Source organism: Amorphotheca resinae (genome assembly GCF_003019875.1).
Source record: "Amorphotheca resinae ATCC 22711 unplaced genomic scaffold M430scaffold_4, whole genome shotgun sequence".
Taxonomy (NCBI): domain Eukaryota; kingdom Fungi; phylum Ascomycota; class Leotiomycetes; order Helotiales; family Amorphothecaceae; genus Amorphotheca; species Amorphotheca resinae.
In genome coordinates, this window is record NW_020194474.1 from 1,172,787 (window position 1) to 1,185,451 (window position 12,665).

At 48.9% G+C, this 12,665-nt stretch overlaps 6 protein-coding genes across 6 annotated transcripts; 2 read left to right on the forward strand and 4 right to left on the reverse strand.

Moving 5' to 3' along the window:
* Positions 1–534: 534 nt before the first annotated feature.
* Positions 535–2,668, reverse strand: M430DRAFT_99668 (hypothetical protein; the record flags this gene model as incomplete). The annotated part of the gene is made up of 2 exons (XM_024870208.1): positions 535–2,409; positions 2,462–2,668. The coding sequence occupies 2 exons, from the start codon at positions 2,666–2,668 to the stop codon at positions 535–537; spliced, it is 2,082 nt and encodes a 693-aa protein (XP_024722367.1).
* Positions 2,669–3,589: 921 nt separating this feature from the next.
* Positions 3,590–5,204, forward strand: M430DRAFT_98683 (hypothetical protein; the record flags this gene model as incomplete). Its single annotated transcript, XM_024870138.1, has 2 exons — positions 3,590–3,856; positions 3,909–5,204. 2 exons carry the CDS (start codon positions 3,590–3,592, stop codon positions 5,202–5,204), a joined length of 1,563 nt encoding a protein of 520 aa, XP_024722368.1.
* A 282-nt stretch (positions 5,205–5,486) lies between these two features.
* M430DRAFT_274567 (hypothetical protein) lies at positions 5,487–7,627 on the reverse strand (the record flags this gene model as incomplete). The annotated part of the gene is made up of 6 exons (XM_024865616.1): positions 5,487–5,726; positions 5,801–5,898; positions 5,976–6,407; positions 6,458–6,767; positions 6,819–7,495; positions 7,549–7,627. The coding sequence occupies 6 exons, from the start codon at positions 7,625–7,627 to the stop codon at positions 5,487–5,489; spliced, it is 1,836 nt and encodes a 611-aa protein (XP_024722369.1).
* On the reverse strand, positions 7,460–7,909 carry M430DRAFT_222720 (hypothetical protein). Its single transcript, XM_024864671.1, has one exon. The coding sequence runs from the start codon at positions 7,862–7,864 to the stop codon at positions 7,637–7,639; it is 228 nt and encodes a 75-aa protein (XP_024722370.1). The 5' UTR covers positions 7,865–7,909; the 3' UTR covers positions 7,460–7,636.
* A 621-nt stretch (positions 7,910–8,530) lies between these two features.
* On the forward strand, positions 8,531–10,286 carry M430DRAFT_99142 (hypothetical protein; the record flags this gene model as incomplete). Its single annotated transcript, XM_024870164.1, has 4 exons — positions 8,531–8,714; positions 8,770–9,117; positions 9,170–9,264; positions 9,321–10,286. The coding sequence occupies 4 exons, from the start codon at positions 8,531–8,533 to the stop codon at positions 10,284–10,286; spliced, it is 1,593 nt and encodes a 530-aa protein (XP_024722371.1).
* Positions 10,287–10,488: 202 nt separating this feature from the next.
* M430DRAFT_137239 (hypothetical protein) lies at positions 10,489–12,555 on the reverse strand. The gene is made up of 5 exons (XM_024862499.1): positions 12,273–12,555; positions 11,811–12,193; positions 11,034–11,743; positions 10,865–10,985; positions 10,489–10,811 (listed from the first exon to the last, which is right to left on the reverse strand). The coding sequence occupies exons 1-5, from the start codon at positions 12,452–12,454 to the stop codon at positions 10,672–10,674; spliced, it is 1,536 nt and encodes a 511-aa protein (XP_024722372.1). The 5' UTR covers positions 12,455–12,555; the 3' UTR covers positions 10,489–10,671.
* Positions 12,556–12,665: the final 110 nt, after the last annotated feature.

Consider the following 12,665-nt stretch of genomic DNA (forward strand, 5'->3'; position numbering starts at 1 on the left):
GGAGCTGAAAGGGAAATGCTACGACGGGCCGAACAATAGGTAAGGCACTGTTAAAAACGGAAAATTTCTTGGTTTCACGCCGGCGAAAACTTCCATTTCGGCGGGGGTCGGGGATGTGTGGGGTAACTGTTCAATGACTGCAAGAATCCCCGTGCCCACATCACGAGCGATCTATCACGTGATATCACACGGAAGTTTTGTTGCACGTCGCATTAGCGCTCTTGTTGGGAGAGTTGAACGTTGGTTTTGATGGCAGTTAGAATTAGCATCACATGATATTAGACCCATGATACCGGGGTTTTGTTGCACATCGCATCCATGATGATTTTGGGAGTGTCGAAGGTGGTTTCAACAGCGGTAGGATTAGCATCACGTGATAATTCACTTGTGTGGGTGGGAAGAGGTCTTTTACTTCTCAGCTGGGAGTCTGATGAAGCAATATTCTCTGTATACTTGAGATCGCAATAATCCACCCGTTAGACAATTCGAGCAGATCATTTTCTAGATTTGAATGGAAACCAAACATTCTAGATATTACCCCCAAACATCCTCCTGGAACCTGTGCGTCCTTCTCATTCCCTCAGACCACTCTCTCAGTTCACTTTCACTCCATCCAACTCTCCTTCTCAAGCACTCACCCAACCTCGCCGCAACATCCCTCGCCATGCCCGCACTGCCACAGATGTAGAAATATGCATTTTGCTCCAACAACAACTTCACAACTTCCTTATCCCTCTCTTCAACCTGATCCTGAACATAACATTTCCCTCCTTTAGCATTTTTTTCCGTTCTCGAAAAAGCCATCACAATCTCCACCTCCTTGTTGGAATTTTGAAGGCTTTCCAGCTCATCTTGATAAAGATAGTCGTCCGGAGAACGGCACCCAAAGAAGAGGAGGCTCTTTCCCACCTGGCGCCCAATGGCTGCTATACGTGCCCGTTCAGCTATAAAGCCGCGGAAAGGTGCCACTCCACTGCCCGAAGCAATCATAATGATGGGGTTCTTTGGATCCACGGGGAGTTTGAATTTTGACTTCCGAATATGTGCGAAGAGCTTCCCTCCTTGCTCAAGAGTACCGTTTGGCCCAGATAAATTGTAACTTGGTCCGGACACGGTATCATTACGTTTAGTTTGATCTATTGCAAGGAGGTAATTTGTTGTGAGGCCTGGGATAGAGGCGTTGTGCGTGGGCGAGGCTTCGGTGGATGTTGAGACAGTGATAGAAATTTGTTTTGGAGAGACGATGGAGGAGGACGAGATGGAGTAGTAGCGTGGTGAGAGTATTGGAAGGCTTTCGAGAACAAATGAGAGGGGAAGGTTGGACCATGATCCGCAAGAAGAGGAGACACTCTCAAGCAATCTACCAAAGGTGACATGTGTTTTCGAACAGTAATCATGGTAAATGCCTTTATCCTCGCCCAGTTGCTTCAGACTAGCTTTTGCGGATTCCGAAGGTGCAAACTGTGCTAGAGCAAGAACTGTGTCTCGAGGAACCGGTGCGCAGATTTCGAGGTAGTATTGGAAGAGTGCCTCCCACGTAGTTGGCGATGGCACTTTGACTTTAATGGCAGGGTCGAGACTTTGAATTAACAAAGGGGTCCGAGTGACTAATTTCGAGTTGAGACCGAGGATACCGACCAATCGCTGGATCTCTGATATAGGATTTGATGGCCATATAGCAAGGTGATCGCCCGTCTTGTACTTGAGTTCAGGAAAGTCGCTGGTATCGAGTTCCAAGTGCAGGCAATTGCGTTCTGTTGTGGAAAGGAGCGTCTTTGCGAGCTTTATTGGGAGAGCATGAATTGGCGAAATGTTTGGGGTTTCTCTCTTTCCAATTAGAGCCTTGATAGGCTCACCAATATGAAGGTCAATGACATCCAAAGAGGTATCCTCCAGAATTCTTAAGGTAGGCTCGTACTGTGCTGGCCGCTCCTCAAATCCAAGCTGTTCACGAAACAGTGTGAACAATGATTGTTTCCACTCAGTGAAATCCTCATCAGTACCGCCATCTGAATCATCCGCTCGGCCAACAGGCATCAGTGGCTTTGCCCCAAATCGATCGAGTGCTTCAGTCACAACATCGATAACTCTGTTGTAGAACTTGTAATTCTTGTTTCCGAGCCCGAAAGCTATGTAGCGAAGTTTGAAAAACTGCGTCGTCTTGCTTGAATCCAACCAGGAGAGAAAGTTCGTGGCATTGTCGCTAGGGTCGCCTTCCCCGTAGGTCGACAGGATGAAAATAGCCAGCTTCGTTTCTGGAATATTGGCAATAGACTCTGTGTCATAGTCTGACAGGTCTGCAACAAGGGCATCGAGTCCAAAGCGACTCCGGCAGTCTCTTCCCAGTCGATTTGCAAGTCCTTCTGCGGTTCCGGATTGAGAACCCCAGAATATAACGAGATCTTTCTCCTGTCCCACCACATGAGCTTTCCGGTGATTTAATTGGAATGTCTCTACTCACATTCTCCTCGATCTTCAGCCCGATATCTCTCGTATCGGCCCCCTTCGCGCTTGAATCTGTTGCCTGGGGCTTCTCGAACCAAATATGATGGTAAGGATCAGGTTTCTCCTTGAAGTAAAAAGTGTAGACGAGACTAGTAAGAATGGTCAAGGCCAGGAAGACAATATCATCCTTCTGAATATGTTGGAGAATGCCCTCCACTCCCATTAAAGGTGGAATGTCTACCAGTTTGGACATCGTCACCATGGTGAAAGGTCACACGCCAGAAACAGATATGGATTCGCAAGGAAGGAGGCTAAAGAGCTCAGAATGATTGATGCATTCTGATATAACACTTCATCTAGAAAATAAAGGAGAACTTGATCAGTTCCTCAGACACTACCTTAGCCTTGCATTCTTGGCCTCCCCGAAGAGGCTGCCCCAGATGTCTCTGCACACGCACATGGCAGCTTCCCTGCTTCTGTCAATGGAATCTATAATTACCAATTGTGCATCCCTAGTCTGAACTTTAAAAGATAATTTACTTGAAGTTCAGGTGGGATGTTTGCTCGCTGTTCAGATGGATCTTTTGCATCACTTTTGATGGAGCGAGTGCAATAAGGCAATTGCCGTTCTCAAACCCTGCACGAGCCAGTGTTACTACAGCGACGCTACTAAATTACCGAAAAGGAACTTTGTTGCGCAGAAGCATCAGAAGCCCATGACATCAAACTCGGCCTCAATTGCATCAAGTATTGTCAATTCTTGTCATGAAAAGGGTAATTTTTGATTCAAATGCCAGGAGCCAATGCAGATGCTGCTCATCTGGAGGATCTCTGGCGGTTGGGTGCGGGGTTGCTGTGTAGGTGTGATTTCTTCTACTCCACGGGTCTGAAGACCTTACCAGAATAACAAGGACTTCGATGGCTACCAAGAAGTCCTCGATCATGGGCAAAAATCTTGCGTGCTATCAGATATCTCCAAGCTGGTCCTGTCTTGTCTGTATCTGGGAATTATTTTTGGGCCATTTGGATCTGGCAAATACACGGTACACCTGCTGTGCAGATCCTGAACTTCTATATACATCTAGTTCATTCAAGTGAAGAACTTCACTCTCTGCCCTTTTCAAACCAATAGATCTCTGCAAATATGTTTGGCTACATCCTATCCGCTGTTGTGTCCTTCTTGCTACTGTCATACTTCATCATATGGCCCGTTGTTCAGTATCTCCGTGATCCGAAAGGGCTTCGAAAGTATCCTAATCTCAACTTTGTTTCTGGGATTTCGAATCTTAGTTTCTGCTATGAGGCCCATAAGGGGTTCCGATCCCACGCGTTACTTGAAGCACACCAGAAATCCCCAGTTGTTCGCATTGGGCCTAACTCTCTTTCTTACTCTGATCTTTCGGCCATAAAAGTAAGTTTGGTCCCGATCAAAATTCGGGGCCCTAAACTGACGCAAATTCAAGGATATCTATGGGCACAACACCAAATGTGTCAAGGACGTGTTCTATGATGTCTTAGCAGGTTCTCATCACCATCTCGCTGACGTTCGAGACAAATTGGACCACCAACGCAAACGCCGTATTCTCTCAAGTGCGTATGCTTTAAAGAACCTTGAAGGATGGGAACACAAGGTAGCCGACAAGACGGCGCGCTTCATCAAGGCCGCAGATGATCACTGCACCGAGCCTTTGAAGAAAGGCATGGTTCCCGCACCCGAAGATCTCGCGTTCGATTACCGTGCTTGGGCCAATTTCTTCACACTTGATGCCATTGCCGACATAGGCCTCTCTGAACGCTTGGGTTTCCTCGACCAAGGTCATGATCTCGTGACTGCCGAGACCATAGATGGAAAGCTCTACCAGGTAAACTATCGGGAGTGCCTGCATGCAACTGCTAGAGCCCAATCAGGGCTCGTGTGGTCCTATGAGTGGTTCCCTGTCCTGTCAAAGATTTCATATCTCGTCTCCAAACACTACCGCAAAATGTGGAAGCTCAACAAGGACTGGGACGCCATTGTCTATCACAGGGCCAAGAAACGACTTGCACGCTACCGCGCGGGGGAGCCACTCGACGATTTTTTCTCTGCTTTGTTGGCCGATAAGAACGGCAGCCCAAATGGTATGGAATGGGGAGAGATCATTGCTGAAGTGTCAATTATGATGAACGCGGGCTCTGATACTACAGCCATCGCAATGAACAACGCAATGTACCTCCTGCTCGCCAACCCAACGAGTTTGGCAAAACTCCGAGCAGAGTTGGATGCCGTGCTCGAACCCTCAGAAGTCGTGGCTCCTTACGATAAAGTTCGACATCTTCCCTATCTGCGCGCTTGCATAGATGAAGCGCTCCGAATGTATCCCCCCACCACATTCGGACTCCCACGACGAACTCCTCCTGAAGGGGCAGCTATCCTCGGGGACTTCATCCCTGGCGAGACGTCCGTTTCCATATCTGCATATGTCGCGCATCGGGACCCTAAAGTATTTCCCGAGCCTGAGGAATATCGGCCTGAGAGGTGGCTGGGAGATGATGCAAGGGAGTTGCAGGCGGCTTTCATCACGTTCAGTACAGGAGCCAGAGGCTGCATTGGTCGCAATATATCGTATCTTGAGCAAACGGTCCTACTTGCAAGTGTTGTTCATAGGTTTGAATGGAGTTTGCCGTATGAGGGGTGGGTGCCGGAGCGACGGGAGTCTTTCAATTTAATGCCTGGCCCGATGCCCCTGAAAGTATGGAGAAGGTTTGGGGATAAGGATTAGTTCGAGAATTTGTGACGATGGAAATTGGTTGGCGTGTTAGAGCATCGTAGCTGACACGTGGAAATGCTAGTATCACGAATTTCTTCATTTCGGTCTTTCGCCCAATCTTTCATATCAATATTGTTTTCTTTAGCTGGAAGCCGAAGATAGAATTTTGAAGACCAAATTGCCTATTGATCCATTCCATTAATTACTGAATACCAATAAGATAACAACGACCAAGGTAAGTCGAGACCGCTCAAGGAAATTAATTGTTTTCACCGAAGTCATTATTCACATAGATCATCTACCCTTTGGCCAGCCCCAAGCATTTTTCAACCTATCCTGAATCTCTTTCGTCGGCCACCCATGTTTGGTATCAGTGTACACCAACACATCCAAAATGCTTTGCTGTTCCCTCAATTCCGTAAATTGGTCGCCACAGATTGCAATAGCTATACAAGCGGTATTCATAGTAGGAGGCGCCCGTCGATTAGATAATGCTACACCACAAAGGCGTTTTACTATTTCATTCACTTCAACCTGAGCATTGGATCAGTACATTTTATTATTTTCGGGATTATTGCCGACTCGGGTGTGGTCAGAGGGGGGCTTACCTCGACCTGTCTAGTTGCTGCCCGATGGGATGGGCCGAGACGGGGAATTCGGGGGTCGTAGACTTTGAGGAGGATCTTGGAGAGATCAAAGTGTTGGACTGCAGTCACTATAGCAAAAAGGGGGACGGTCAGTTCTGGCTTGCCACAGTAATAGTAATAAAGTGAACGGTCTTACCGTGGCAATCCGAAAGAAACCATAATTCTGGATACACCTCTCCCCTGTCAATATCGGGCGGCCTTTCAAAGATCGGCTCAAAAGACTTCGGTCTCAGGCTATCCCAGCCATGATAGTACTCTACTAGTTCATAGTAATCATCATTGTTCGAGCGATCTTCGCCATAACAATATCTCAGAACATCCGCACAGTGTACTATTACACGGTGAGCCCAAGTATGATCATCAGCTGGTTCAAGGGATCGATAATCATCGCAATTCAAAGGCAGACGGAAAGGGCGCTGTCTAATAAAAGCGATGTAAACCTCTTGGCGGTATGCTACGCGAAATGCGGCACGGCGAAGACTACTTTGAGATACTGAGGATGCTTGTGCTTCAATGAATACCCCTGTCCCTTGGAGTCCTGTCTCCCAGTCTCCCCCATTTAAAGGTGCTAGTAATGCAGTCAGATTATTTCATGAAAGTTGATGACGTGCTACTAACCGTCAACTTCCTCATAGAACCGTAAGATGATCGAGGCCACCAGGAGATTTTCATCAAAAACTGCCTCAGGGTCACCCGAAACGGCAACTAGGTGCTCGATGCATCGACTGTGATATTCAACGGCTGTCTCAATGTGCAGGTCAGTAAGTCGTTTCTCCATATACTCCACTACATTCCCCTTCTTGTACTTGTCAAGACGGCAAAGGTGTCTCGCCGAAGCCGTATAGATGGCATTAAGCAACGCTGGACAGTGCTTGGCCCTTTGCGGGACTACAAGAGCAAAATGCCGTTCTGGATCGCAGAGGTCAAACTTATGCAGTTAGTAGGTGTCTGGAAATGGGGTTCATCGGGCCAGGCTTACCCAGCATGCTAGTTTATCAATAAAGTATCTCATCAGGCAAGCTTCTTGGATATTCACGTGCGGCCACGGTCGTGGTGTGTCATTTTGGTCTTCAGCGTAGGCTCGTATTTGGCTCTGGGATGGAGAGCCAAGTGGGCCTATTTGATGAGATCTATGCTCAGAGAAATCGGCGGCTCGTAGAAGGGAGTCAATGGCGTCGTCCTGTCTGATCACGGGGTCTTCAAAACTATGCGTCCTCTCATGGTATGATAAAATAGACGCAGTTTGCCCAATCGAGTGAAAGGAGGCCCTGTCACTCTCATTGGTTCGACGCCTCTTGGCAGGCGTTGTGATATCCGAGAAAAGGGATTGAGGCGTCCTGGAGGAAGATCGAGCAGCGAAGGTTTGGTCCTCCGAAGCAATCGAGTCCACTGCCGCTGAGGCCGTCGGCGATTCCGTCGGTCGACTCTGTGACGTAGCAGCATCTGAAACTCCAACGGCTCTGGCGTTCGGATTTCCTGAATATATCTCCTCTAATTCAGGGAGTTCTTCCACAAACTCGGAGCATATTTTCCCTGAGATTTTCACCCATGGTTGATCCTTGGCAAAATACGAATCATACCTAGCAGATGAACCGTGCCTGAATCGTAAATTTCCAAAAGTTTGTTTCGGCGCACCATCCCCATTGGAAACTCCATCTACAAGGAAGAATGCCGGTCAGTCAAGAGCAACCGCAAAGAAGGACACTGACCAACGTTGCTCTGCTTATTCGCAGAAACCCTGACTGCATCAACACGGGCGACGTCATGACATGTTGGGGGTTCATTCATTACCTTGGGCTAGATTGTGGCATCTAGAGGATAGGGCAGTGCGAGCATGGCGCACATGGCGGTACCATCCTCTGCAGCACACAGACAGCCCAACTGAGTAAGAGATCTTGCGCGGGAACAGATTGCAGGGGACAAAGGCAAACAGAAGAGAAGGATGAAGAGAGTAGAAAATACTGGATGCCGGGAGGTCGAGGTGAGGAAAAGGAGGAAGAGGATGGAGAAGTCGTCATGCCCCATCGGGATCCGAAGAGGTTAGACCCGGGTCGGGTATCCCTGTCCGTCGCCGTCAGACGCCAATAGCCGATGGCCAATAGGGAGCCATAGCCGAGGCGCCGAGCTGCCAAAACATGCGACGACGACGACCACCACCACCACCACCACCACAAGGGAAACCTTCCCCGCAAAGTCGGAATCGCAGAATTACTATTTCAGGACGGTATTCGTGGTGGCCCCGCTGTTCCCCGCTGTGCCCCGCGTGGGGAGCGATGGGCAAGTCTGGGGGGTCCACCTTCCCCGCATCCCCGGGAATTACCCGGATTGGCGCAAGTACTCGCCTTTGGCTCTTGTTCAAGGCCGGCAACTCTTCCTCGTTGCTTGACTTCGCTGCCGTAGGAGATGGCGTGGACCATTCGTGGATCATGGCCCAGAATCGAGCAGGCCTCTCAATCATTCCTCTCCTGGACAGATTGGACCCTTGGGGAGTTCACCCTAAACGAAGTATCTCCTCCTCTCATCACCGTTATGGTTTCCGGGGAAATGAGAGATTACTATAAGTCCCAATGTTTCCTCCCGCTACGAAATCAAGAGCTATTTCCTCACCCTCATCTTTCCTTCCGCATAGCCCGCCCAGTTCAGACGTTCTAGGTCTCTGTCCGCTGGGACGCCGGCTTCTCTGCCTTTATCATGGACATCCCATCAGAGAATGAAGAGCCAAAGGGCAACACCCTCCATGTTGAGAAAGTTTCGACATCTTCCATAGAACAGGGATCCGGGCATTTTGAGGATCTCGATAGCATCGAACAAACGAATGCTGGGAGATACGCCTGGCTTGTCGCTGCTACTGCAGGCGTTGGTGGTTTGCTTTTTGGTAATAATATACCTTCTGTGTCTCAATGGTCGATTTTATTCACGCAATGCAATAGGCTACGATACTGGAATCATCTCAGCCGTCCTTGTCTACCTTAACAATGATCTCGGAAAGGTCCTCAATGCGAGCGAAAAGGAACTTATAACCTCGATTACTTCCGGTGGCGCGTTTATTGGTGCCATTGCAGCCGGGCTTACTGCTGACCGCTATGGCCGAAAAGGTCCTATTTATATGGGGTGTTTACTGTTCATCATCGGAGCAGTTCTACAGGCCGCTGCCTATTCCCTTGCTCAGATGACTGTTGGACGGCTTGTTGTTGGATTTGGAGTAGGCTCAGCAGCTATGGTTGTCCCTCTCTACATTGCAGAGGTTGCTCCTGCTAAACACCGTGGTAAAATGATTGGTATGTACATCTCTGGTCTCTATCGAGCAATGCTAACTCCGAAATCTCGCAGGGCTGGACAACATGAGTATCACAGGCGGACAGCTCATTTCATATGGAATCGGTGCAGCTTTTGCTAACGTAAATCACGGATGGAGAGGCATGGTGGTAAGCTCATTCCCCCCCTCAAGTCATTGAACTCCATCTAATAAGTTTTCGATCAGGCACTTGGAGCCGTCCCAGCGATAACCCTATGCTGCCTTCTCCCCTTCTGCCCCGAATCGCCTCGTCAACTCATCTACCATGACAAACATGACGAAGCCGCCGTCGTCATCCGGAAAATCTTCCCCCAAGGAACACCAGAGCAGGTTCAACAGAAGGTTCGACACATAGCAGGTCACGTCGCCGAAGCGAAAGCTTTAAAGGACGGCAAAGGCAACATCTGGCTCCTCAAGCAGCTTTACGTCGTTCCTGGTAACCTTCGCGCCCTTATTTCCGCCTGTGGTCTCATGGCTATCAGCCAGCTTGGAGGCTTCAACAGTCTCATGTACTACTCTTCGACTATTTTTGCCGTGGTCGGTTTCAACAGTCCTGTAGCGGTGGGGACCGTCATTGCCGCCACGAACTTCATCTTCACCTGGGTCAATTTCATGGTCATTGATCGAGTCGGTCGACGCCGTATGTCGCTCTGCACCATATGGGGAATGGCACTCTTCCTAATCATAGCAGCTGTCGCATTCCACTGGATCCCCATCAACCACGATCTCACTCTCCAAACGACCCAGATCGGATGGCCCGCCTACGTCGTCCTAGTCAGCATGATCATCTACGTCATGTTCTACAGCTCCGGAATCGGGAATACCGCCTGGCTCTCCTCGGAATTCTTCCCCATGGAGATCCGCGCTTACGGGACCATGATGCTCACCTGCTCCTGCTGGGGCTCCAACATCATCGTCTCCTCGACCTTCCTTACGCAGATGGGAAACACGACGCCGTCAGGCGCCTTCGGTTTCTATGCTGCGATTTGCTTCTGCGGCTGGATCGCCGTGTATTTTTGCTATCCCGAAGTTAAGGGTTTGACGTTGGAGGATATTAGGCAGGTTTTTGAACATGGCTTTGGGGTGCAGTATGCGAGGAGCTTGCAGAAGCATCGTAAGCGCAAGCATCAGTTGGAGAATACAAGGGCGTAGCCTGATAAGGGGTATGTATGTATGTTCGCACGTATGTATTAAGATATTGGGCTACAAAATCATCAATAACTGCCTTGCTTTGGACTTGTCTGTTATCGCTACCTAGGTAGCTTTCGGAAGGCCACAGGCTAACAGCTAGTACTGTATGAACCGTCAAATCCCGAGGGAGTGTTCTTAGATTAGCAGGTTCTGAAGATGGATGATAGTAAGTTGAAGGCGGTCTATAAGTCTATAAATTCATGGCATCGTGCTAATAATATACATGCGAGACCTTTTTGGCTAACCAGAGTATTACGAAATTTTGATCCTTAGATTGAAGAAAGATCCCTCTTTGACCGCGTGTGGATTCACACGGTGGGCAGAGGTCAAGCCTTCAAGCACCCTTCTAATGCTCTGTGATTATATATGCGCTCTTTTGGCGGATCTTGGGTCCCCATACGAATAGGATCCAGGGGATTGGAAGTAGGGCGACGGATATAAAGCCCAGAAGACTCGTTGCCCATGCGGCGCCAAGACGGTCGTACACTACCCATCTGTCAGAGGAATGCAGCAAAGGGAGAGGCAAGGGTGCGACTTACTCTGGATCGCAAATAGAGGGAACGCGGCTGCGAAGATATAGCGACAGAAGACGTTGGAGGAGACCGCGGATGCGCCGTACTGCGGGCCATAGCTGTCGACCAGATACATCATGGCTGCTACCTACCCAACAGTGTTAGACCTAGTAGGCATCACGGCTCATGGACTTACGAAGACGCATAGATTCCCCCACGCAAAAATCATAGTACCAACCATGGAACTGGCCCATGATACACCAGTGCGTGCCGTCCATGCAAACCAGAAGAGGCCGATTGGAAGCCCCACGCCGCCAATCATGGCGCAATAAAGTCGATGTTCCGGTTCAACATGCTTCGTTGTCTGAGACGGTTGATCCAAGTGAAAGAAAGATTCTTCATCGATGCGCAGGCTGTTGTCTAGATCCTTGACAGCATTGACCTTCGCCAATTGTTTCTGATAGAAAAGCCTGTCGCATAAGATGCAGGTGGCCGTTGCAAGCAAACATCCAATGAAAATTGGGACAAAGGCGAGGCCGATCTCTCCAGAATTGAAGCCATAGACGCGTGTGTACACCAGAGGGAATGCGGCAAAGAAGGTGTAGAGGATTCCGAAGTCAACTGACACATAGAGGCCGAAGCAGGCCACTATTGGCTCCGTGATCAACATCTTGAGCGGCCGTAATAGTGTGACTGTCACAAAAGTTCTCATAGCTCCCGGACCGTCAGTGGGTTTGGGAGCCTCCGCTCTACCCAGTTGTCTCCGCCGTTTCTCCAAAAGTATCGGCTTGTATGTCTCGCTCAACCATAGAGAGTAAGTATAGGTTGCAAAGATGAAGAAGACCATGACCCATCCTAACCAACGGAATCCCTTCTTTTCAACCACGAAACCGCCGATAACAGGGCCTTGAAGATCATTTCAGCTTTAGTCTTAAAATCTCACAATTGTTGATGAATGAAAGGGTTTACTGACCAACGGCAGGTCCCAGGCAGGGAGCCAAGAGAAAGAAGCTCATTGCGATGCCACGGGAGGAGGGTTTGAATATATCAGCAGTAGTCCCGCCGCCAATAGATAATGCTGGGGCTGCAAAGAACCCTGCAAAGAAGCGACAGATAACAATTGTGGCCATGTTTTGTGCAACGGCACTGCCAATGGTGAAAAATGCCGACACTGGAAGAGTAACCCGGTATATAATAGAACGGCCAAACGTTTCGCTGAGAGGAGCCGCAAGGACAGGTCCAAAGGAAAGGCCTAGGCTGTACAACGAAAGTCCCAACAGAGACACTGTTGTAGAAACACCAAAATGCTCGGCCACTTCGTCCGTTCCAGAGCTGTAAATCGAGGACATAAATGTCCTATTTGTAGTCACGTGAAAGTTACCAAAAAAAAGGTCCTGAGAAGTGCTTTCAAGGGGAGAGGGGATGCCACACGTACGATGTAAAAGCATACGCTGCAATGATGCTGGCATGGTAGACCTTCTTGCCAAAAGACCAATTGTAAGGGTTCTCAGGATCATCGGGGGAAGACCAATCGTCCAAGTCTACTTGTGTGCTAGTAGCAGTGGATTGTCCCAAAGACCAAGTAGAGCATCCTGGACCCTTTTTCTCGTCCTCCATAGTGTATTAGTCTCTTCCCTAATAATGGTGCGACAAAGATGTCCTAAGAGTTAATAGGAAAAGGAGAAGCGAAAGGTTGAATGAGGATGTCCCGAAGAGAAACACGAGGAAGAGGAGAAAAAGGAGAACAGAAAGAACGACATGATGCCCGCGCTTTTAAGCCCACCAAGGAGATATATTTATTCGGGAGAAGAGCGCAAGCCATCTGCAG

Bases quoted from the DNA above. Each gene is read 5' to 3' on its own strand.
- M430DRAFT_222720 (XM_024864671.1), bottom strand. From the start codon at position 7,864: ATGGGGCATGACGACTTCTCCATCCTCTTCCTCCTTTTCCTCACCTCG.
- M430DRAFT_137239 (XM_024862499.1), bottom strand. From the start codon at position 12,454: ATGGAGGACGAGAAAAAGGGTCCAGGATGCTCTACTTGGTCTTTGGGA. The intron at 11,744-11,810 runs GTCAGTAAACCC...ATGATCTTCAAG, and splicing joins CTGCCTGGGACCTGCCGTTG to GCCCTGTTATCGGCGGTTTC. The intron at 10,986-11,033 runs GTAAGTCCATGA...ACTGTTGGGTAG, and splicing joins GGGGGAATCTATGCGTCTTC to GTAGCAGCCATGATGTATCT.